This window comes from Taudactylus pleione, unplaced genomic scaffold (genome assembly GCF_031769625.1).
Source record: "Taudactylus pleione unplaced genomic scaffold, aTauple2 ptg000179l, whole genome shotgun sequence".
In the NCBI taxonomy this organism is placed as follows: domain Eukaryota; kingdom Metazoa; phylum Chordata; class Amphibia; order Anura; family Myobatrachidae; genus Taudactylus; species Taudactylus pleione.
The window spans coordinates 16,993,343-17,018,723 of NW_028284581.1; the positions used below are offsets into that span (position 1 = coordinate 16,993,343).

At 40.9% G+C, this 25,381-nt stretch overlaps 1 protein-coding gene across 4 annotated transcripts in view; it reads right to left on the bottom strand.

The window, feature by feature from the left end:
• The window catches only part of ATP9B (ATPase phospholipid transporting 9B), a 434,681-nt gene that overhangs the window by 306,864 nt on the left and 102,436 nt on the right, over positions 1 to 25,381 (bottom strand). For all 4 annotated transcript variants that reach the window (XM_088475905.1, XM_088475902.1, XM_088475901.1 and 1 more), the window contains exon 6: positions 21,142 to 21,200. In XM_088475905.1, coding sequence (XP_088332031.1) covers positions 21,142 to 21,200 — 59 coding nt within the window. The remainder of the gene's footprint in view (positions 1 to 21,141; positions 21,201 to 25,381) is intronic.

Here is a 25,381-nt window from a genome sequence, read left to right on the forward strand (position 1 = left end):
TGATCTCAGATTCTCACGCACATCACTCACTTTATAGCCACAGTCTTCTCATCTTCCAATAGCAACTTCCAGCATGATAAAGCTGTGTACACACCATTCAGATTTCACTTACCATGAGATCAATTGTGTTGGGCCAAAAAACATTCCAGAGTACATCTGAAATTGTATGTATACACTATACAATTGCTCCTTTCGATTCTCAATATTATCTGTACTAATGATAGGATGAAAATGTTGTGTCCCTGTACACATTGCACAAATTATCTACATATTTAGCTGCCTAATGGTAACAAACTATCATAAGAAATATCGTCCAGTCTGTCAGAGTGTACACACTTCAAAATGTGCACGATATCGGCAGAAAATTTATTGCATCTTTTAAGCAGGATGCACAATCATCGATCACACTAGTTTTCGGAGCGATAACTGTTAGCAGAGTACTATGGTGACAGCAGATATTAGTAGCAGAGTAAAGTTGTAGGGGAATGTGCTTAGTACAGTAGTCCTCTAGATAAGAAGTTAAATCCAGGTACACATGTATTGGCGATGGTACTGATGGTACTGTGTGTGTGTAACACAGGTGTTGGTGTTGCTGGTGGTTAGTCTACACATGGTATGCCTTAGATTTTTAATCTGGTAGAACAGCAAGTAACAAATGAAACAGTGATATCACAGGTGTAACAGCGGTAGACAATGTGTGTGGAATATAGTAGCCTGGAGCTTAGGATAATGTTGGTTGTTGTAGTGCACCGTGCACTACATATCAGTGGTGATATAGGATACATGCGGTTGTTTGGGCTCGGAAATGACTTTGGTGAGAGTCTGAGTATGACCTGTACTCATGTACACAATGGAGTAAAGATGCGTGGAAACACAGCGCATTCGCAGTATCGCATGTCAGAGGTCAGCCCTCTTCCGACAGCTCCGGTGGGTCCTAGTGTAACCAACAGGATGCTTGAGGATAGCAGCAATAACACTAGTCAATGAGATTTCAGCAACATAGATGAAAACCAGGGCCATAGGGAGGGGTGTGTGAGCGGTGCTGTCACCCATGGGGGAAGCATTGTCACTGTGTCAGAATCCGTCCTCACCCTCGGTGCCAGCACCGTGCTGCTCTGTCCTGGTGGAGATCCCAACCTGGGGGGACTCAGGAAAATACGCAGTTAACGGGCTCCTAGCATAGTGGTCTCAGGGGCCCAGAGCTCCAGCTGCGTTCCCGTCAGCTCCGGACACTGGGTGACACCATGTTGGTCCCGGTCAGCTGACCACTATTCCCAAATGTCAGCCAGGTTAATATCCATCTGACCGCAGCAGCCAATCACCGCGTGACCCAGGGCATAAATATCTTTCTCTGACACCATTCAGTACCTCAGTTTCGTCGCTACTAGACGTCCAAGGTTTCAGCTCCCTGGATAGCGGTTTGCAATTCACCTGTCGATTCCTGCTGTGGTTCCAATCCGGCTCTAGTGTGCGCCATAGTTCGGTCCCTATCGGGCTCAACTTTGTGCTATTGTCCGGTCCCAATCCGGCTCCAGTTTGTGCTATTGTTTGGTCCCAATCCAGCTCCAGTTTGTGCTACAGTCCAGTTCCATTCCAGCTCTAGTTTATGCTACAGTCCGGTCCCAATACGGCCTCAGCCTGTGCTACGCTCCAGTCCCAATCCCAGTGTCTAATTCCAGTGCACCTCTCTCCCAGTACTGTTATGCCGCATAGATTGTAAGCTTGCGAGCAGGGCCCTCTTACCCTTATGTATGTCTTTTATGTATGTATGTATGTATGTAAAGCGCGATAGAATTTGATTCGCTATATAAGAAACTGTTGATAAATAATAAATAACATCATATACATCCATCATCTATGAGTAACAGCTACATATGCCCTTCCCTACTCCAAACCTCCCGAGCTATAGGTCTCTCCCGGAAAGTCCAGAACCCCTAATCCTGACACAATGCCCTAATGCTTCTGCATCTGGCTAGCATGGTTACGTGGCCAGTAGTACCATGGCAGTACTGCTCAGAGCATTCAAAGGATGCTCCAGGCTTGCACCCTGCAGTGTGTAGCCCAGCAGCTCTACACTTTCTCCTGACACATTTTTAAGATATAAGCAAAAACATCTTAAACAGAAAACTCATGAAAATGCATTAACGATGATGTCTGGAATTAAACTACGTCCCTATTACATATTCAATTTATTTATGAATAAATAAATTATTTTAACTATGCTGTTTGTTTTGTGAAATATTTTTCAATGAAGTTGCGTATGTATAAATTCACCAAACAGTTTTTGCTAGATTTATGGACAATTAACAGTAAAGTCACAACTTCGGTGAATCAAGCAAAAGCTATTGCAAGCTTACTGTTTATTTCAGCTGCTATGTGGGTAACCAAGAAAAAAGGTTGGGCACAACATACAGTATGTGCTGTATAACGTGCTAAGTATGTCTAATGAAATTGATAATGGGGTACAAGAATAGTATGGGTTTTACCATCACAATGGTCTAGCAAGAACTAGTCACTTAGCAAATTGTTATTTCACAAAAACTGAGGGATTTTCAAAGAAAAGTTAAGTGAACATTGAATATCCCAATCTAGTATCCGAATAAGACCAGTGCCACATACACCTAAACTCCTGATTCATTTTCCTCCATCTAATTGAAAAGAATTCACCATTCCAGAAGAGCAAGAGTCACCTGAGCTCAAAGTTCTACATGTTTGTGATACCAATTACTGTCCCAGAAAACCAAAAAATTTAACAAAATGAACTAAATGACGTAACATCTTATTCAGAGATGGACAATGTAGCAGCGGCTCTGTCTTTGTACGCAGAAGCTGTGTTACAACATGCAAAAGCATAGTGCCAGGCCGCCAGCCAATCAGCGGTGGCTTCCATTAGCGGCCACTCATTGGCTGGGACCCAGGTGGACTTAGCCAATGAGCGGCTCCTCCACGTGGGTCCCAGCCAATGAGCGTCCGCTAATGGAAGCCGCCGCTGATTGACTGGCGGCCTGGACACCAATGATCGCTCAAGACCAGAGCTGTCATTAGTGTTACTGTAACAACATGCTGTAACGTGTTGTTACAGAGTGTCTGGGGCCCTATTAGGATTACTGCGGAGAACATCGTGGGACAAAAGGTAAGTATTGGTTTTTTTTTTCCAGGTACGTGAACATCTGGCAGTAGTGTGTTTTTTACATATTTCTTTACAGGTGAATTACACGTACCAGTGGGCCATTAATGCCCCGCATGCTGGTACTTGTGGTTCTCCAAGTACCAGCATGCGGGGGAGGCTTGCTGGGACCTGTAGTTACACTGTAAAGACAATGTGAATTATTCTATTTTTTACACACTACACCTACACTATCAACCCACCACCCACGGGAGGCGGAGATAGCCCCGGGCGATCAGCCTAGGCCAGGGGTGCCCTGGAGAGGGGGACCCCTTTATTGGGGGGGGTCCCCAACTCCCCAGGGATCCCTGTCCTGGGCTGACTAGCGGTCAGGATTGATGCTGTGGCTGGGGGGCCCGGTGAAAGGGCTCCCCTGGCTGTGGCATCAGTCCCCCGCTAGAAAGGGCCCAGAGCTGGTTTTAAATATAGGGGGTACTTCACGTCAATTTTTTTAACCCTATATTTAAAACCAGGTCTGGCCCTACTGCCTGGTGCTGGTACTTAAATTACGGTGGAACCCTACTAGTTTTGTTCCCCGTAATTTTAAGAACCAGGACTGGCTGGCAAGTCCGGGGCTGGTTAAGCTATAGGAGGGGGGGGCCCTATGTAATTTTTTTTTTTAAACATTTAACCTTTTTTCACAATTTACAGGCAAAAACATACATTGATCACAGTGATCTGTGTATGTTTCTGCCAAACTCGCAGATCACAGGTAGGTGTATTTATTTCATGACTTTTTACAGGAGAGTTTTTCCATCTCATGAGAGTTTAGAAATTCTCTTGGTAAATTCCTATCTTCACCAGTGAAAACGTTCTCGAGTTTTGCCGATGGTGAATTGAAGAGAGTTTTCTAACTCTCCAGTATTTTCCCGTAGCAAAGGAGAGCTCTCTCCTGAGTTTGACATTTAGTAAATTTGGGAGTGGAAAAAAATGCCCAAACTCTCCAAGACTCGATTCTTAGTACATTTACCCCATAATGTCAGAATTCGACCACGTGGATGCTGATGAAATGTCGGCTTGATAAGTATGGAGACAAAGCATCCTAGGTGGCCTAGTGGTGACTTACCTGGTATGGCGGGTAAGGTGATGATGACTTTCAGCAGATCCTGCGTGATTTCCAGTGGTGAGTTTCACTTATCCTAACTTAAACCTCCCTCTAGTGCCTAACCTTTCCTCCCATAGTGTAACCCTAACCCTTCCCAAAGAACCTAACCCTGACAATCCCCTTCTGCAGCCTAAACATAACCCTCCACTGCCGGTCTGTGCAGAAAGTCGACATTTCACAAGTTCACTTGAAAGCCCTAGAAATAATGGAAAACAAGGTCCATTCTAAGGAAATGAGAAACACTGAAATAACTAACAGATAAAGAGAAAATAAAAAAACCTGCTAACAAATGGGGGAGGGGGTACAGTAATTATGAATACTACAGACTATTATAAAGAAACAGATCACCTCGTAAAGGACACGACTACCTAAAAAAGCTTGGACCAAGATCCAATCATCACATCTAAATGTGAACATTACACCATCCTAAAGAAGGCATTAGATCAAGAAATACTACAAAAATCAGAGTTTGAATATATTTATGCCACTTATCCACATATTGCTTATTTTTATAATTTGCCCAAGATACATAGAGACTAGGTTCACCCACCTGGTAGACTGATAGTATCTGGGATTGATTCCCTAATCTCTGGACTATCTAAATATGTGGATATTTTTTGCAGCCTTTGGCGCGTACCCTTCCCTCATACCTAAAAGATTCCACAGAGATTATCAATATTTTAAGAAACATTACTAGGGAGAATGATTTCATTTTATCTACAGCAGATTTCTCTTCACTATATACTTGCATCAGATATCAATACGGTATTTCCTCCATAAGATTTTTTTCTAGAAGAAAACCGCAAATGACATGAGGATCAGATATCTTTTATCTTGGAAAGCATTTTATTCATTTTAAGTCATAATTATTTTAAACTTTTAAAACAACTTTATCTTCAAATTCAAGGTACCGCCATGGGACCAGGTTTGCACCCAGCTACACAAATCTAACTATGGGCCATTGGTAACATACCAAAATATGGAACAACAACCCTTTGGTGCAAACCCGGTCCTATGGCGAAAACATACTGACAATATTATTTTTATATGGAAAGGCGATGAGGAGTATTTAACATAATTTTTTATTTATATGAATACTAATGATCTGAAAGGCCTCACCACACACTGGGCCTGATTCAGAGCCGGACGCTCTGACCAGAGCGCTCGCTCTGAATCAGGGCCCTCCTCTCTCAACTTGGAGCGGCCTCATGGACCATTGGGCTTGCGATGAGACCCTGCGGTAGGGTCTCGGTGACCGCAAGTCCTGGAGAGATTTTGGCTCTATCAGAGCCAAAATCACTCCCACTGACATCACTAGTGATGTCAGTGGGGCCGGACTCAGACGGCAGGCGTTCCCATGGGAACACCTCCGTCTGGCAACCACACCCCCGACACGCCCACCAAAGGGGGCGTGCTGTCAGTCACCATCGACAGCACGCCCCCTTTGGTGCGAGACCCATAACGACGGCTTGGCCGTCGTTATTTGGGTCTCGCGCATGCGCACGATGGAGCTCCCTCCGTCGTGCGCATGCGCAATTCGGCACCATCAACCCGCATGCGAGCGTCCTGCACTCGCGAGCGGGTCTGAATCAGCCCCACAGTGTTTGTACCATTTTTAGGATGTCCATTCCTGTAATCCAGAAGGTTTAAAAGTAATTGGCATTGATAGGATACATCTGAGAATGAGAGGTGGGGACAGACCCAAAAGACTCTGACAGAAGGAAACTTACTGGATCTACCAAATTAAAACTCTCTCTCCCCTTGGATTGAACACTGAGACTGACTTGGTAGCATTCCTGTAATTAACTACGTGAACATCATTCTCCCTACAATGTACCTTTCCACTTATCTATAGATTACATATTACCTATTTTTAGTTACTATAACATACATCACTAATTGATATATTGTTCATTTGTATGAATTGGTCTTCTATTTGCATAATACAATTATTGCATGGTTTTTGTGTATATTCATTATGGACTAATAATATAGCCCATATTGTAGGGATCAGCATATGAGTAATGTCCTATTGGTATCTGACCTCTTGTTTGAAAGCGCTAGGATTGTACTATGATTCTTCCATACTTTAAAAGGAACCATCATGGTTGACATACAATCTTTTTGCATACGTATGTGCATTTTTTGGTCCTCTATTTGCATTATAAGTATCAATTGGTTTATGTGTACATTCATTATTGAATAATTGTATTATATTGATACTATGTCATATTATACGGGTTAACATACAAGTTATGTATTATTGATCTCTGACCTCTTGTTATTTAATAGTGCTAGGATTGTACTTTGATTCTTTCTTATGCACGGGAACCATTAGGGTTGATACACTGTTTGCATACATATATCACAAAGGACTACACGGTAGTACTACACATAATTTAACTACTTAAATCTACTATTACTTGTATTTAAAACACTCAATATCATTAACTTAATAAGTAATCACCTCACAGACATTATTTTCATGATCCATTTAGAGTAACATACAGCGATTCATTCACTTCACATTACATTACACTGTACTATCACATGAACATATTAACTATTCAAATAAACATTATTTACATCACAGATAGTACATAATACTCCCATTAGATCATTTATAATCACATCTACAGTTACACTGATAGCACATTATACACATCCACACTAATATTATACTAATATCGCATCATATGGCACCATAACACTCACACGTTAATTCCATTCCTAACAAAACATATAGATTATCTCTCACATTATGTCACCTTATTTACTTGTTGTTATACTGAACATATCACGCGACTAGTGCATGACAGTACTAGATTCCCAGGTAATTACACCTCTGTTCATGCTTACACAGTAACGGCACAATTTTGGCCACTTGTTTAAAGGCGACATCAGCCTAGCATCACTTGTTGTTAGTCACCATGGGTACGACCACACAGCAGAAGCACAGATCGACTTGCAGATTTCAACTGCTGAATGCTGCAGGTGGTCCAAACTTCTGTTTGCTTTCGGAAGGGAGCTATTTCACAGCTTTCTGCCAACACGATCTCCACATACCGATCTAATTACCGCCCCCCTGTTCCTAACCCCTCCCATTTATGTATATACTCCTGGGGCACTTATTCAGTTTTCATGTCCCTGAACAGTTTATCCATTTTTATAACCTTAGCAACAGCCAGCAGCTATTTTATGCATATTATTTAGTTTCTTTTAGTACTTTTCAGTTTTCACACTGACAATTAAGTATTCTATCAATCATCATTATCACATCCACAGTTCCCTCATTCCTTAGTCATCAGCCTGAGGAAGCAGACGTTGGTTCTGTGAAACGCGTTGCTAGGAAACCATTCTTTAGGTACGCTCAACTCATTTATTGTTAATATTTGATTTTATTATTTTGTCTATTTTAATTTTTAATAATCTTTTGTATTTTATTGCAATTTTATGCATATACCCTTTTACCTTTGTGATTTTTAATTGGTGCTATTTTATACCACACCATAATAAAATAAGATTTTTTGGTAACTGGATTTTGCAAAAGTATCTTTATATATTTTTTAAATCCAAGGAATACTATTAAGTTTCAAGAACTCATTGTACAATAATTTAATACCGACGGATATCAGGTTATGAAAAATAAATGTCCAAGTCTCATTTTACTTCCCATTCAAGGGGAGTATACTACATAGCTTTGTAGAACCTTGTATTCGGTATACTGATTTGCACTATGGAAGCATGATATACAGTATGTGTTTCCCCAATAATATACTTCAATCCAGAGCGATTCAGAAACAACATTGACGGGTTCCATGTTGCATTCTGCAATTACCGTAGGACCACGGTGTAATTTGAGTCCAATGTCTACTTATCACCGTAAAAGGGTGAGTGCACACTTGTATCCTATGAGAACACCACTCATATTTGTTATCACACAATATTGTTGTTTTTCTATCTTTTTTCATATATCTCCAATTAAAAACGAGAACACTATCAAGAGGCTCTGTAATTTAAAACATATCAAAGAAAACATCGGAACTACCTTCCATTTCCAAATACTTCTTTTGAGGAGCATTGCTGAAAAGCTCCTATTGTTTCTGGCTGCACATCTGGATCTACTACTAGATGTCACAGGGAACTTGGCGCCAGTAACACATACTGACATTCTGCAGGTGTCGACATTTGGACAATGCAGACATCACAACTGTCGACAACATTATACACACACACTGTGTGTGCATGTAATAGATATACCACACTTGGGTGTGCGGCTGTGCTCTGATATGTACGTGCCTTGGTGTACATTCAACCACCCAAAGCGTGTGTATATCTCAGTGCGACCGCACACCCAAGAGTGGTATATATCAATCTTATAAAATGGCCCCTGTTGTAACAAAATAGTTCAACATGGAGAATGATGTAGGGTGAAACAGATACAGAATAGGAGATAAAAAATTGTTCGGAATAGGCTGTTTAATTTTAATTATTTATTTTTTTCAAAATCTTTATTGATTTTTTTTCAAATAACAAATATACAGTGAATTGTGACATCAAATTACAAGACTGAGGGCCTGATTCAGAGCCGAACGCTCTGACCAGAGCGCTCACTCTGAATCAGTGCCCTCCTCCTCCTTGCATATGCAAGCGTCCATGATGATGGTCGCGATGGTCTTGACCATCGGGCTTGTGACGGAGACCATGCGGTAGGGTCTCGCTGCCGCAAGCCCTGGAGTGATTTTGGCTCTATCAGAGTCAAAATCACTCCCACTGACATCACTAGTGATGTCAGTGGGGCCGGCTTCAGACGGTAGGCGTTCCCATGGGAATGCCTCCGTCTGGCAGGCACACCCCCGGCAAGCCCACCAAAGAGGGCGTGCTGTCAATCAACATCGACAGAACGCCCCCTTTGGTGCGAGACCCGGAGCAATGGAGAACAACTCATGCTCAAGTAGCGTGTTATGAGTTGACAATACAAGAAAAAAAAAAACACATTCTAAAATTGAATAGCATTTCAGGTCAAGACTCAATTCTAAATAACATTTATAAATCCAATTCAACAATAACAGCTCGAAATAGAAATATACAATATATTAATACAAGAACAAGCCAAAAACAAAATTATAATATACAGGGCAAAGGGTGAGGAAAAAACACATAAGGAAATAAGGAGGGACTAATGACTGCCAGAGAATTCAGTCCAAGGTAGAACTGAGGCAGACAAGTGTGTATGCAGCCCAGATGGGGTTGTGGATGCCAGTCAGACAGCCCCTGGAGAGTCCAATTGGGACTGTGGCAGCTATAGAACCCAGTGTGCCAGGCTTGTCCAGTGGGAGGCCAGAAGGCTGTGTCCAGACCTGCAGTCAGGCAGGAAGAACTACAAAACTGACTGTGTATGTGAAGTTGTAGCAGCCAAGCTACAGGCCAGGAGGCCAGTGTCCATACTTGCATGCATCACATGGAGGACCACAATCAAGACTTTGTTGCCACCAAGCCAAGAGTGTCCCTGCCTATACCTATAAGAGACAGGACTAAAGACTATGGGCCCAATATAATAAGCTGCAAAGGGTGCGAGTAGCCGGCAACGGCACAGCATCCCGCGCCCCTCGTGGCCCGCTCCGAACCAGAATTCTCACAATTTTGCCCTATGGCTGCCCATTATAGAGAGCCAACTTACCCCGGATACAGTCAGGTGCATAAATATTGGGACATTGACAGAATTTTCATATTTTGGCCTCTATTCACCACCACAATGGCTTTGAAATGAAACAAACAAGATGTACTTTAACTACAGACTTTCAGATTTAATTTGAGGGTAATTACATCCAAATCAGGTGAACGGTGTGGGAATTACAACGGTTTCTATATGTGCCTCCCACTTTTTAAGGGGCCAAAAGTAATGGGACTATCAACTCAAAAGCTATTTCATGGACAGGTGTGGGCTATCCCTCGTTATTTCATTATCAATTAAGCAGGTAAAAGGTCTGGAGTTGATTCTAGGTGTGACATTTGCATTTGGAATCAGTTGCTGTTGACTCTCAATATGAGATCCAAAGAGCTGTCACTATCAGTGAAGCAAGCCATCATTAGGCTGAAAAATCAAAACAAACATCTGGCCAATGTCACTACAGACCAGTCCAACAAATGGATGGAGAAATGGAAAGGCCAAATTGACACCTACAGGAAGGAATTTATTCAATACAAAGAAGAGAAAATGCAAAAGGTGCAACAAGATTACTCCAGCACCGGGTGTACAGGCTCTGGTGTCCATGCCTGAAGGGACACACACTGTGAGGAAATAGCGGATGAGACTGGATGGGAAATTGGCTGGTCTCCTATTTCTCCATTTGCGGCTTTGGAACTCCTGAGGAGGTTTAGGTGTATAATGTAACCAGGCTTCAGCAAGACCAGACCCACGAGACGGGGGGACAGACGCAGAGGAAGAAAAAACAACAAACCTCCCAGGGGCCTCAAAAATTGATTTTCAATTTATCCAAAACTCCCCATACACCAAGTGAAGAACAGGTGCAGAATAAAGGGTTGAGTTTAGTGCCGACAAATTTTCACGATGATTTTCATTGGAAACTTGACAATTACAAGTTACAACGTAAGTTACGGCTAAGAACATTTTGATAAGACCAAAGCCACCAGAGGGATGTTGGTAGATAAAACTTTACCACAAAAGGACAAAAGATTGGGACCTTCTTCCTCATTTGACCCTCAGTCCACTATCCCTCCATTAGGACATTCTCCAGAATTCTGGAACAAGCTGGTAAAGAGTATACCAAACGGAAGGAGCGTACAGCACTCAAAAATGTGAGCTCCCATAGAGATATTATTAGGGGGGCTGACAAGGGGGGTTCGATAGTGGTTATGGATTTAGAGATGTACAAGACAGAATGCGATAGATTGTTGTCTGATGTTGGTACATATTCTCTGTTAAAGTCAGATCCTAGCAACATGTTTCAAAGAGAGTTCGAGAGTATCCTTAGCAAAGCATGGTGGATGGTATTATTGACAATGAGATTAAAGGAGTTTTGTTTAAGAAGCATCCTATTGTCCCCATATATTATACCACTCCCAAGATACATAAGGACACACAGAGGCCCCCAGGCAGGCCTATTATTTTGGCCAGGGGTCTCTGTGTGAACCTATAGCTGTGTATCAACGCTTTTTTGCAATTCTGTGTACAAGGGACTTTTACCCATTTAAAACATATCTCTGCGCTAATTCAGGCATGTGGATCTTAGGGGGTTGTCCCTGAGGATGTGCTTCTGGCCAGTATTGATGTCACCAATCTTTAGACAGGTATCCCCCATGATAGAGAGCTGGTGGCGGGCAAAAGGCTCATAATGGGCAATTCTAGGTACACAGGCACAGATCTGGATTTTTTAATGGACATATTAATAGTTCACGCTGACCCACAAGTAATTCATTTATGATGGGAGGTTCTTTATCCAGATAGCAGGCTGCGCTATGTGCTCGTGAGTAGCCCCATCTTACGCTAATGCGTTCATGTATGGAGTGGAACTAGATTTGTTTTGTACAGAGATACAAGTGAGCAGGAATGTCTATAAATATTTCCGGTACATAGATAATATTTTGGTGTTGTGGCAGGGGCCTGAACAAGAATTAATAGAATTGATTGCGGCCCACAACCTGTCTGATTGCCCAGCTAAATTACACTGTACAACAAATTAATACTTTTCATTTGTTTCCTTTATAAAAATAGTCATACATTACTAATTTGAGGTCAAGAAAAACTAAAATGATTTCAGAATGTTTTTACTAGCTTTATTTTTTGAGCTACACTACTTGCACTATACTGTATGTACATTAGTAATATAGTCATAGTGCAAAGCTATTTTTAAATAATCTGATATTTTCTTGACAGAAAATAAATAACAGTTGTTTTAATTCAAACAATCACAAATAAGAACACAAAACGAAACAAACATACTGCATATGAAAGTACTATCTACAGTATATAGTGGCCTATTCATGGGAGTTGTTTCTCTTTGCTTGTCGCTTGTACTCCTCTTCTGGGGCATCTCTTGTTGTCACTGTCCAACAGTAGTGATTCACATACCCTGATATCTTTGTTCCATTGCTGAAATGTCTTGGTGGAATCGCTCACTATGCTTGTCACTCAGTGCACCACAGTTATCTTGTGTGGGTAATCCCGTGAATCGCATATATTTGAATAGGGGAGGGGACAAATAACAGATTCATTTAATTGGGTCATTAGGCCCCACCCCTCTGCGCGGAACATAGATTGCTGGTGATATTCTCTCCATTCTGCCCACTTCACTAGGAATACCCCAACATAGTCATAAATGGGCTATATCTCGGAACTCGGAGCTAACTGAGAGTTTTAAATGTCATATTCATTCTTTGCATGCTGAAATCAATTAGAAGTAACTATTTTCACATCGGAAACATTTTCATTGTTGTGCAGTGTTATCAAAGATGGTGAGCCATCATAGTATCAATTTTCTGGATGTGCATATTTCAGTTGAGTCAGGAGTATTACAGACCAGAGTATTCTCAAAACCGACAGACCGTAACATTGTACTTAAGTTTGATAGTTTCCACCCTAGATCTACGATTGACAGTCTACCCTATTCTCAGTTCATTAGGGTGTGTAGAATCAGAAGTGACCTCCAAGAAAGAAATAACCAATTAAATCTAATGGTAGAAAATTTAGAGAAAGAGGCTACCCTTCAAACTTACTGAACAGGGCTAAAAACAAGGCCCTGTGGAAAGACCGTGCTGGACTTCTCCAAGAGAGTACGTATAAACAGAAACAGAAGGAAAATGTGTTACCCTGGGTAAACATGTTAAACAATAGGAGTCATCATACCAGTAAAAAATCCAAAAGCTTGTGGCCTATGATCACCTAAGACCCAGAGTTACGTAGTTTGAAGCAAACTAAAATAATGCCAAGCTTCACCAGGGGTCCCAATAGCAAGGACTTGGTGGTCAAAACTGACATTACTGATTAGAGTGGCAATCAGGGCATGCTAAAAAAAAATAAAAGGAGGGTGCTTCAAATGTATTGGGTGTGCTATCCGTAATTATTTAATAGCTGTTGACAAATTCGCACATCCTTACTCAGGTAAATTGTTTTCTATCAAGTACCCTCTCACTTGTACAGCCAGATAAGAGGTGTATCTACTGACTTGCCCATGTGGGTTACACTACATGGGCAAGATAGATAAACAATTTAAGGAGAGGATGGCCCAACACAGAGCGGCCATACATGCAGCGCTTTTATCTGGCACAAGTGAACAGGCGGTGGCCAGACATTTTGTGGAGGCCAGACATAATATGGCCATGTTAAAATATCGGATTATCAATCATGTGCCTCCCACTTTACGTGGAGGGGACAGATCACGGAAACTTTTACAGTTAGAATGTAGGTGGATCTTCTGGCTAGACATGGTGAGCCCAAAGGTCTTAAATGAAGCTCTTAGTCTCAGCTGCTTTTTGTAGACATCAGGATGACAGAGGGAAGTAGGCCTGTTGGGGTAGCCAGTAAACATATCTGTCCTGAGGGAGTTGACCCTGTACTTGAGGGGTCAGAAGGTTAGCAGGCTAATAGGTGCTGTCTCATAGTAGTAGCGTTGTATTATTATATATAGCGCTTGGTATGGAGTAGAGTCATGGATGTTTTTTGCAATATGATCACAGGAGTTTTAGTGTAGACTATATAGAAGTATTTATTAGAATGTTACATGGGTATACCGACTGCTTTATCCCGCCGTGGGATAAATGACTGACGTCTATATCTAGACGCCACTCATTTCCCCGACGCTGGGAGACCGGCGCCCGGCATCCTTATCGAGCGGATGCCAGGCGCCACAAGTGGACAGCCGCAGGGGGGGAGGGTTAGGTTTAGGGCACCCGGGGGGAATTAGGGTTAGGCACCCCCCTGGGAGGGTTAGGGTTAGGCTAGGGGGAGGAAGGGTTAGGGTTAGGCACCCCCAGGGGGGGACAGGGTTAGGCACCCCCCGGGGGACTTAGGTTTAGGCAGCGGGGAAGTGGGGGGGTTAGGGTTAAGCACTTAGAGGGGGGATTAAGGTTAGATACTTGGGGGCGAGGTTAGGATTACGGGTGTTAGTAAGGATACTGGATTTCAACCTCTATACGCACCTACCTATACCTTCTAAACCCTGCCTATAAGCCTCTAAAATTTACATTATTTGCGTACGCAGTCATACAGTAAAATAAAGACTTTTGACCTTGAACATGTGTTCCAAAGCACAAAGTATTATTCAAGTAAAGTACAGTCAGTTACACGCTGTGGTCTAAGTACAATTTAGCGCAAAGAATTATACAGACCCAAGGTACAGTCATACATACGCACACGCTCTGGACCAGATACCGGCATCCGCAAGAAACCTCCGTGAATCAGCAATCAGCAAGAAGACTAGAAACCCAGGGTCAGAGCACACATATTTATACCCCCCAGAAATAGACAACACAATAGAGGAGTTTGTTGCTGATCCCATTGGTTCCCAGAGCGGGTGCATTTGTTACAGGGCATTTAACAGGTTGATTCAAATGGCCATAGTCCAGCCTCCAACAGCTGGTTGCCTTCGTTTTCCCACCTCATGCAAATCTAGACTGTTGGTTTTACAAAGTACATTTTGGTTCTTTATATTTTTACGGTCCATACGTTGCGAACGCATGTTCCGATCTTCACACCGATGATACCGGAAAGCTGTGGATAAAGTGCAGATCAGTAATATATCAAACACGGCTTACTTATCACGTATTAAACCTTAGATACCAAAATAGTCTTTATTTCACAGCATTTGTAATAAATGAATAAAACTTGGATCTTTTACTTTATAGCTATGGAACCTTTTGTGTAAGTGTGCATTATGTAAGTATTAGGGATATGGGAAAAGACGCTAGATTTATCTGATTTGGGGCAGATGTGCACGCATGCAGCTAATAAACAGCGTTCGCTACTGTGCGTAATGTGCGGTGTTTATGCATGAGATTCTATTTATGATGGATTTAACATATATATATATATATATATATACATATACACACACACATACACACACATATCTCATTCCTTACTAACAGTTTCAAACTGCAATGCAAATGTGTTATTGGCAGTGAGTTTCACTTCTCAAACAAGGTGGAGACCCCCAGCTGTGAAGCTGTGGCCAGTCTGTCTGGGAGTGAGACTAAAATCTGTTTAGGATTCAGACAAATTCAATTGTGTAGATCAATGTCTGGGTTATATTACAATTGCCACAACTATACTTGTCTATATACAGGGATTTCCAATTTGTATGTAAAACACTCACAGTGTTCTGGTGTATTGTCTATTCTATTTACTTTTCTCAGGAGGCTGTTTTTCTAGTTGTTTTGGTATTTCTCTATGCAAGGTTGTCCCCAGAATGGGCCTGTCATGGCTTCTAAAAAGATTATCAAAAACATTGCCATCTGTACTTAGCTCGTTAGTTGTAACTTAAAATGGCGCTGGTCGCAAAATGGCGTCTTGCAGATTCTTATTTTTAAGATGGAGTCTAGCTGCCATTCGCAAGATGGCGTCGCGCACGCTAATTTTTCTTCGACATTAGGTTAGATTAGTTGATACTTACCTTACCACGATCGGGATTTCCAGCGCTGTACGGCTTCCGCTGCCAGGCTCTGCTGTTTTGTCGGCCAGGCGCTTCCGGGATTCGAACTCCCGTCCACGCGGCAGCCGGGATATCATAACGATTCCGATATATTAGGCCAGTTTATTTGGTAGCAGGGTTTATCCTCATGTATATGCAGTGTTATATTGCTTACATTTATTATCATTTTTATTCACTAGTTTTTTAGTTACCATTAGGTTTTATCATCAGTATTTATAATAAAGATGAGTTACACTCCAGCCTTATTTTATTGTGCACTGTGTATATATTTTGTAAGTGCAATATATTGGTGGGTTGATTGTTTTTTATTCATGTTCTGTGGCAGTGGGGGGAGCTGTTGCCATGGAGAGGTAAACACTTCTCACTGGTTTATATGTCAGCCCGAACCCTCCTCCCGACGGCCAGACCAGGGTGACGTAAGTCCCAGGTCCAGAAGTGCGGCCCTGGACTCTGGGTACCAGCAGGAGAAGGGGCTGGTGAGTGCTGTTGTATTTTTATTTAAGTGTGTATGATATTCATTTACATGTGTGTTCTGATGACGTGGTGCTGGACTCCGAAATATTAAAGCACCAGTCATGTTTTACCACTGACAGCATTCTTGGAGTGCCACCTTTTGTACATATTTGTATATATATATATATATATATATATACACATACACACACACACATACACACTGTATATAGATATATGTACGCACACACTCAACGATCAGCCATAACGTTAATATTAAAATGACTTAAAGGTGGAGTGGATAACACTGATTATAAAATGGCACTTGTCAATGGGTGAAATATATTAGGCAGCAAGTGAACGCTCAGTTCTTGAAATTGATGTGTTGGAAGTAGGAACAAAGGGCAAGAATAAGGATCTGTGCTACTTTGATAAGAGCTATATTGTGATGGCTAGACAACTGGGTCAGAGCATCTCCAAAATGACAGGTCTTGTGGTGGGTTCCCAGTATGCAGTGGTATCTACCACAGTAGTACAAGGAAGGACAACCGGTAAACCAGCGACTGGATCATGAGCGCCCAAGGCTCATTAATGTGCATGGGGAGTGAAAGCTAGCCCGTCTGGTCCGACAAAAAAAGCTACTGATATGCATAAATTGCTGAAAAAGTTAATGCTGGCTCTGTTATATAGGTATCAGATCACACAGTGCATTGCAACTCATTGCGTATGGGGCTGCCTAGCCGCAGACCTGTCAGAGTGCCCATGCTGACCCCTGTCTATCGCCAAAGAAACCTATAATGGGCAAGTGAGCATCAGAACTGGACCTTGGAGCAATGTAAGAAGGTGGCCTGGTATGATAATTCACGTTACTTATGTGGACGGCCAGGTGCCTGTCCAGTTCTGATGCTCACATGCCCATTGTAGGCCCTTCACCCATTGCAAAGTCAACAGGCACCTAGTGTCACTAGTCATTTTAAGTTTAATCTGAGACTGTTTAGTTTATTTTGGATTTTAGTTAAACCAGCCATTCTAACTAGGGACTTCTGAAAAAAAGAACAGTTGTCTTAAGATATTGTTAAATTTTACTGAATAAGCCCCATCAACAGCTGCTTGGGCACTAACAAGAGTTAGGTGGTGGTTTATACAATGGCAGCTGACCAGGACTCTATCTGTTTCATCTTTTAATAGTTTGTGCATCCCAAACATGACAGCTGCTTTATCAGAGCCTAGGCCCACCATTGTAGATTTATTTTCTACCTTATATTGGCTATTCTGTCAATTATTTGTTATAGTTTCAGCTTTGCCATCAATGATAGCACATGTTCATATAAAACTAACAGTATTTTTTTTTTCAAGTTGACAAACATATTTAATGTTTTTAATAATGTTTAATGCTTATAATAAGCTGCTTCAAATCTGAGAGATCTGTTGTTTCATCACACATAACACTGAAATAGTCTATCAAATGCAAAAGTATTTTACATCTTGTTTGTGAAGCTACAATGATAAGCAAGTCTTGAATTATTTTTTCCTACGTGTAATTTGCCTTCTTTGAAGTGCAATTTTTCGTATGTAGTTCGTTTTTTGCCAACCAAAACATATTTCTTAAAGCTCCCACAAAATCATCTCTCTGAAAGTTAATCAGAAATAAAATTGATCGTTCAATGTCTTCTAACCCAGGTTCAAGAAGTATATTTGAACACAAATAAGTTTGTAACTTACTTTGCTAATGGTCAAGTAAACTTTCATTACACGGAATAGTCACCCAAGTCACTTCCTTGTTTGAGGTGAGTTTCTTTCCATATTTTATACATGTGGACACATCATTCCATTATGTTTTACCAACAACTGCTAAAATGTTTTAAACTAGTCACTGTTTACTCCTGATATGCAGGGCCACATGTAATAGGGTGAGAGTTTAGAAAATGTGAGCGTTAAGCAGCAAACTCTCACATTATTACATTGGTCGAGTTGTATCTTCAAAATGGGAAAACATCTGGATGAGAGTTTAAATTGTGAAAGTTTTTTGTCTGAAAAACATGTGAGAAAACTCTCACATTTTCTAAACTCTCACCCTATTACATTTGGCCCGCAATGTTTAGAGAAACATTTTTCATACAAAACAGACTGTGATTCAGAAGATAGACCAGCCTCATCTGCCATACCCTTGTTAGACTTCTCTGGCTCTGTTGTTGTATACATACTTTGATTTTTCTTAAAGAAGCTTAAGATTGTTGTTTTCTAATTTAAATTGTTACTCTTTATGGGTAAAAGCTGGCTGAACACAGATATACATTTTAAGAGCGTCTCAGATACTGCCCACGCAATATTTGGACAAATGATACCCAGGTGCCGCCTACTGGCTGGATGGACACAAATAGAATTTTAAAGAGGAGAAGAAGATGATAAATTACTTTTTAAAGATTGGCCCAGATAATGTCCACTTGCTGAATGGACAGAGATTATTTTAAATAGACTAGATACTGCCCACTTTCTGGTTGGACACAAACATTTTTAAGAGGTGCCCAGATACTGTAGACTTGCTGGTTGGACATAAATATATATTTTTAAAAGCGACGCAAAAACTGCACACTTGCTGCTTGGACACAAATTATTTTTTTTAATGGCAGCACCAATATTGCACGCTTGCTGTTTGGAAACAAATATGTATTTGTTTTACACAAACAAAATGTTTTTATGCACGGTCCGGATGATGCCAACTTGCTGGATGGACACAAATATAATTGTAAAGCCAGATAGCCAGCCAAGAAGATGCCCCGCTGGCTAGCTGGATACAGACAGCCACCCCAGATACTGTCCCACATACTGGCTGGTCACAACCAGACCAGGTACTGTCCCATTTGCTGGATGGACACAAATGGCCATTGCTGCCCAGATACTGTCCCATTTGCTGGATGGACACAAATAGCCATTGCTGCCCAGATACTGCTTTTTGCTGGCTACACAGAATGACCAGTAACAAACATGCAGCCGCTGAAATGCAGATAGTGGACGCAGGCAGTCCACTCTCAATACTGTACACCAGCGCCAGTTCCCGACGGCAACCTCGCCCTTCCTTTTATACTGGGAGAGAGTTATCTGCTCTGTCCGCCAGTTTGACATGGCCAATGATGCAGCAAATAAGTAGTTCTTGCTGACGTTTCTATATTAATCTTCAGAGGAGCAAGTCTTTCAGCAGCGTCACAGTCTCGGGCGGCAGGGCAATTTCAGGCACAAAAACATCTTTGAGAAAATCAAAGTGGGGAAAATGGTAGATAATATGACAATACCATGCTAGGTGGCGATAGTGAGCTATGTATTCTGTGTGGGGACGGAGGGATCCGCCCACACAGTATAGAAATAGGAAATGTAACCACACCTACAGGCTGCCTTGTGTACAGAGCTCAGGTGAGGCTAATGAGGCAGACAAGTCAGGCTCCCAGAAGAGAGTCCAAGTGGAACTGTGACAGCTATAGAGTCCAGTGTACCTGGAGGTCAGTGTTCAGACCTGCAAGTCAGGCAGGGAGGACCAGAAATTTCTAAGAAGCTGTAGCAGCCAAGCTGCAGGCCAGGTCCATACTTGTGTGAGGCAGGAAGGACCACAATAGAGACCTTGTGTGAAAGCCAGGAGACGTGTCTATACCTGTGAGAGAAAGGATTGAGACTTTTGAGACTGTGTTATGTTTGCAGACTAGCTGCCCATAATAGTCAGGGTTCCACAAGAGAGTTAGTGCCCTGAATGGGCACTGAATAGGTATTTGTTATATTTTGTTCCTGAATGCTGAAAGTGAAGCGCCATTTATTTTCATTTAAACCTGAAAAGCTGCGTGTGGACCCTTATTAAACACCTAGGCACTGCACCACTGACCTCTCAACTGAGCAAGATACCCCAATTAACACAATAGACAGACAGACATATGTACACATACAAAGCAGTTGCAGAGCAAAAGGTAAGTGTAAATAAGTTACAAATCAAGCACACAATTAAAAAAAAAACCAGTTTATTAAGTCATTTAAGTATCTACACACAGTGCATATATAGACATACATGTTTTTACATTTTAACTTCTGTTTATAAGGTTCTACTTCTGAAATTTAAATGTTGCAACAAATTAGAAGAAGGAAGTTTTTATTTATTACTTTGAGAAACAAACTAGTAAAAGATCATGTATGTGGCATACATTATCAATTTTATATTGACATCTGAGAATTTGCTCAGGTGACACTACCAAATTGATCTCTCACTATTGTTCACCATACACATTACAATTAAACTTCACAATGCATTTTACTCTAATTTCACAGAACTTCTTATGTGCAGGAATCACACAACCCAATACAAATATAAATATATATGGAAGTTCAGAGAGAGCATAGTTAAGCATGTACCGTAAGCAGCCGCTTTTATAAGCTTATTCAGTACAATCAGTAGGTCTGTACGGAATCATTGTATGCGTGGAATAATCTTAAAAAAACTGACATTGTAAGATGGAAATAATTTGATTGAAAACAAGGATTGTACTAATAGTGAATGGTACTTTCCTGCTCATAAAGAAAATGAATAAATAATGTACGGTTTTCCCTTCCTATTAAAAAGGCTGTTATTTGGGAAGTAATTCTAAGAAAACAAATTGCAGCACTCCGTGTATGAGTTTTCCAAGCTGCCCTAATATATTGATGGAAAGGTCACATTATAAAAAAAAAACATAATTAGCAACTGTTTATTTCAATAAATAAATATTGATTACCTTTTCCACTATGATTAGGTCTCCAACTTGAATATCTGAACTTTTTACTTGCACTTTACCTAGAAAAAAAAAGCAACGTCAGATTCCCTAAAAGGATATATGTGTCTGTATAATGTATGTGTATGGGTGGATAGGAAAACAGCCCTAGAATCAAACTGCAGATAATTGTACAGCATGTTTATTACTTATTATACTACGTTTTGAAGCATTCTGCAGATCTTTTATAGCAAACTGGTTTCAATTTTGTTTTAATTTCGAATTACATTTTCTGCATGAAACACAAAAAAACACTGAATTATTAAACACAATAAACATAGGATACTTATTGTAAACAATGTAAATTAAATAACATTTTGCAAACATACAGTAATTTGTAATTACTATTTATTAAAACATTATTTTGACCCCTATCAAACAGAAATTCAAACTTTGGGGAGAGCCCACTGGAGAAACAAAAAAAAAACCTAAACAAACAGCATCATGTGCTCGAGAAGAGGTACATACATTTGTTTAATTTTATCTTCAGCTTTATTAATACATCCTGGTGATGATAGCACTAGATTATGGGTATTCTTCTAGAAGGTTAACCCAATCCTGAGGTGAAGATGAGCCGTTACACTTGTATAAAATTTAAGATAACTAATACAGAACAGTATTTATTGGATGGCTGCAGTCTAGCAAAACAAACTAACAATCTAATTAGTCAATGGAAAGATTTTGGTCAACTAATCTTTCTTCAAAAACATCTCAAAAGCAAAACATTCTTTACCAGCTGTGTAATTACCAATAATAAAAAGTTCAAAGCTGTCAGTGGTAGCTGCACATCCAAACTTTATGGCCCTCCAAGACGTAGGCTTTTTGCCTAGAGCTGTATGCAGAATTCGAGCATTGATATAAGAGGCAATAGTAATTCATTATAGTCACTAGATTAAAAGCATTGTAGTTTGCAGCAGTGTATTTTGAAATAAAAACTAATATTTCCAATGTGCTAGAAAAAATTGCTGAGAACCCCCTTACACCCAAAAAATAGTTTTTAGATATGTCTATTTCATTACCCTAATAACAGTATACTGACAAGAACTGTATAGCAATACATAAAGAATGTGTGAAAAACCAGCAGGAAAAAAGATCGTCTTCTCTATCTTTACCTTGCACAGCTCATCTAGTCATGGAATTAGGGTGCCGGTGGTTTGAGTATCCAGCAAACAGCCCACATTATTGCCAGATGGTGGAAATATTTTCCTACCAACAAAGTAGGCTATATCCGTCTAAGTATTTCACTTGGGTTAAGACATACAGTGCATCCGGAAAGTATTCACAGTGCTTCACTTTTTCCACATTTTGTTATGTTACAGCCTTATTCCAAAATGGAATAAATTCATTTTTGTCCTCAAAATTCTACACACAATACCCCATAAAAACAACGTGTTAAAAAGGTTTTTTGAGATTTTTGCAAATTTAATAAAAAAAAACACTGATCATCCTTGAGATGTTCCTACAGCTTAATTAATTGGAGTCTACCTGTGGTAAATTCATTTGTTTATACATGATTTTGAAAGGCATACACCTGTCTATATAAGGTCCCACACTTGACAGTGCATGTCAGAGCACAAATCAAGCATGAAGTCCAAGGAATTGTCTGTAAGCCTCAGAGACAGGATTGTCTCGAGGCACAAATCTGGGGAAGGGTACAGAAAATATCTGCAGTTTTGAAGGTCTCAATGAGCACAGTGGCCTCCATCATCCGTAAATGGAAGAAGTTCGGAACCACCAGGACTCTTCCTAGAGTTGGCCGTCCGTCTAAACTGAGCGATCGTGGGAGAAGGGCCCTAGTCAGGGAGGTGACCAAGAACCCGATGGTCACTCTGTCAGAGCTACAGCATTCCTCTGTGGAGAGAGGAGAACCTTCCGGAAGGACAACCATCTCTGCAGTAATCCACCAATCAGGCCTGTATGGTAGAGTGGCCAGATGGAAGCCACTCTTTAGTAAAAAGCACATGGCAGCCCGCTTGGAGTATCCCAAAATGCACCTGATGAGACATAGATTGAACTCTTGGCGTCAATGCCAGGTGTTATGTTTGGAGGAAACCAGGCACCGCTCATCACCAGGCCAAACAATCCCTACAATGAAACATGATGGAGGTGGCAGCATCATGCTGTGGAGATGTTTTTCAGCTGCAGGAAGTGGGAGACTAGTCAGGATAGAGGGAAAGATGAATGCAGCAATGTACAGAGACATCCTGGATGAAAACCTGCTCTACAGCGCTCTTGACCTTAGACTGGGGCGACAGTTCATCTTTCAGCAGGACAGCAATCCTAAACACAGAGCCAAAATATCAAAGGAGTGGCTTCAGGACAACTCTGTGAATGTCCTTGAGTGGCCCAGCCAGAGCCCAGACTTGAATCCAATTGAACATCTCTGGAGAGATCTGAAAATGGCTGTGCACCGACGCTTCCCATCCAACCTGATGGAGCTTGAGAGGTGCAGCAAAGAGGAATGGGAGAAACTGCCCAGAGATAGGTGTGCCAAGATTGTGGCATCATATTCAAAAAGACTTGAGGCTGTAATTGCTGCCAAAGGTGCATCAACAAAGTATTGAGCAATGGCTGTGACTACCTATGTACATGTGATTTTTTTTTTGTTTTTGTTTTTTATTACATTTGCAAAAATCTCAAAAAAACTTTTTACACGTAGTCATTATGAGGTATTGTGTGTAGAAGTTTGAGGACAAAAATGAATTTATTCCATTTTGGAATAAGGCTGTAACATAACAAAATGTGGAAAAAGTGAAGTGCTGTGAATACTTTCCGGATGCACTGTACTTCTCCTGACTTTTTGCATTGAGTTGTATATAATAAGTGATCTTCCAAAAATTGCTGGCTGGATTTTTGTGAACATGTTACTGTCTGGGTGAATCAGCTCAGAAACAGCCTGGAAATCCTTTTAGAATGCAGGGTGATACATATTCTATATCTACCCTAAGCTTTGCAGTTCCTATGTATCCCCATAGATCGGTGGGAAATAAGGTATGTGTCACAGCCTGGGTTACACTATTATAGAATGTGTTTGAAGAAGACAGTACAATGTCTGAAATTTGAGTAAGAGGCTTGGGGGCAAATGTAATAGCCAGCGAAATGCAGGCATCTTTGACTGCCCAATGTTTTAAAGTAGAAGTCATTTAAAAGGCAAAATCAACCGGCTTTTGCACTTTAAATGACTGCTACTTTAAAACATTGGGCAGTCTCACGCTGAATTCACTGATGCCTGCAGTTCGCAAGCTATTACATTTACGCCTTGCAGTCTGATATGTAATGGAAAACGTGTGGAGTCACAATGAAACATAGCCAGTGTATAGATCAAGAAGTTTCAATTAGAAGATATACGCTTCATGGCTTACATCAACAGCCTTTTGGCAAACAACTACTAACTAGGAGTGTGTGTGTTCTGTGGTTTGTGATGGAAGGGGGAGGAAATTCTGATTCAAACTTCCCTTTTCATTATAGCTGCAGTGGGAAAAGTTAAGAATGAATAGCATACATTATTTTTAGCCATGCTCTAATTTGTGTCATTTTGTTGTAGTTAACATCTATGTAATAATTGTGGATAGCCAGTCCTGAGACCGACATGCGCGGTGGGAGTCAAGCTCCCTGCAATATCAGACTGAAGGGTTGAGTCGTGATGAATCTTGGAGCCAGCTGAAACATGTTCTGCCAAGGGTGAGTGTATGGGAAGAGGGCAGAGGAGAGACCCCCTCAAATGGGCATTCTTGGGTCCAATATACTGTACTAGTTAATTAATTTCTCTGCATTTATTCAAAAGAAACTGCTGTACACACACTGTGTAATATAGTGGAGCTACATAAATAAATGGTAATAAAATCTTCCCCACAAATTGTTGAACCAATAAGAGACCAACAAAGAGAAAGGCGTTGTCTGTGTAATGGTGCACTATAATTTAAACTAGGGATGTGCAGGCTCGGTTCTACTCGGTTCCGTTCGGTTCTTTTTACCGGATCTTATTGGGTTTCAGCTGTCACGAGTTTTGGATAGCCAATAAGGTTCGGTAAAAAGAACCGAACGGAACCGAGTAGAACCGAGCCTGCACATCCCTAATTTAAACATAACCTTTATTGTGTATAGGAAAAATATTGTTTACTTACGCAAAACAGCAAAATATTTAAAAAAAGATAGCAGATAGAGAGAGGTTTCTGAAAATGAGCAAATAATGAGAATTGTACTT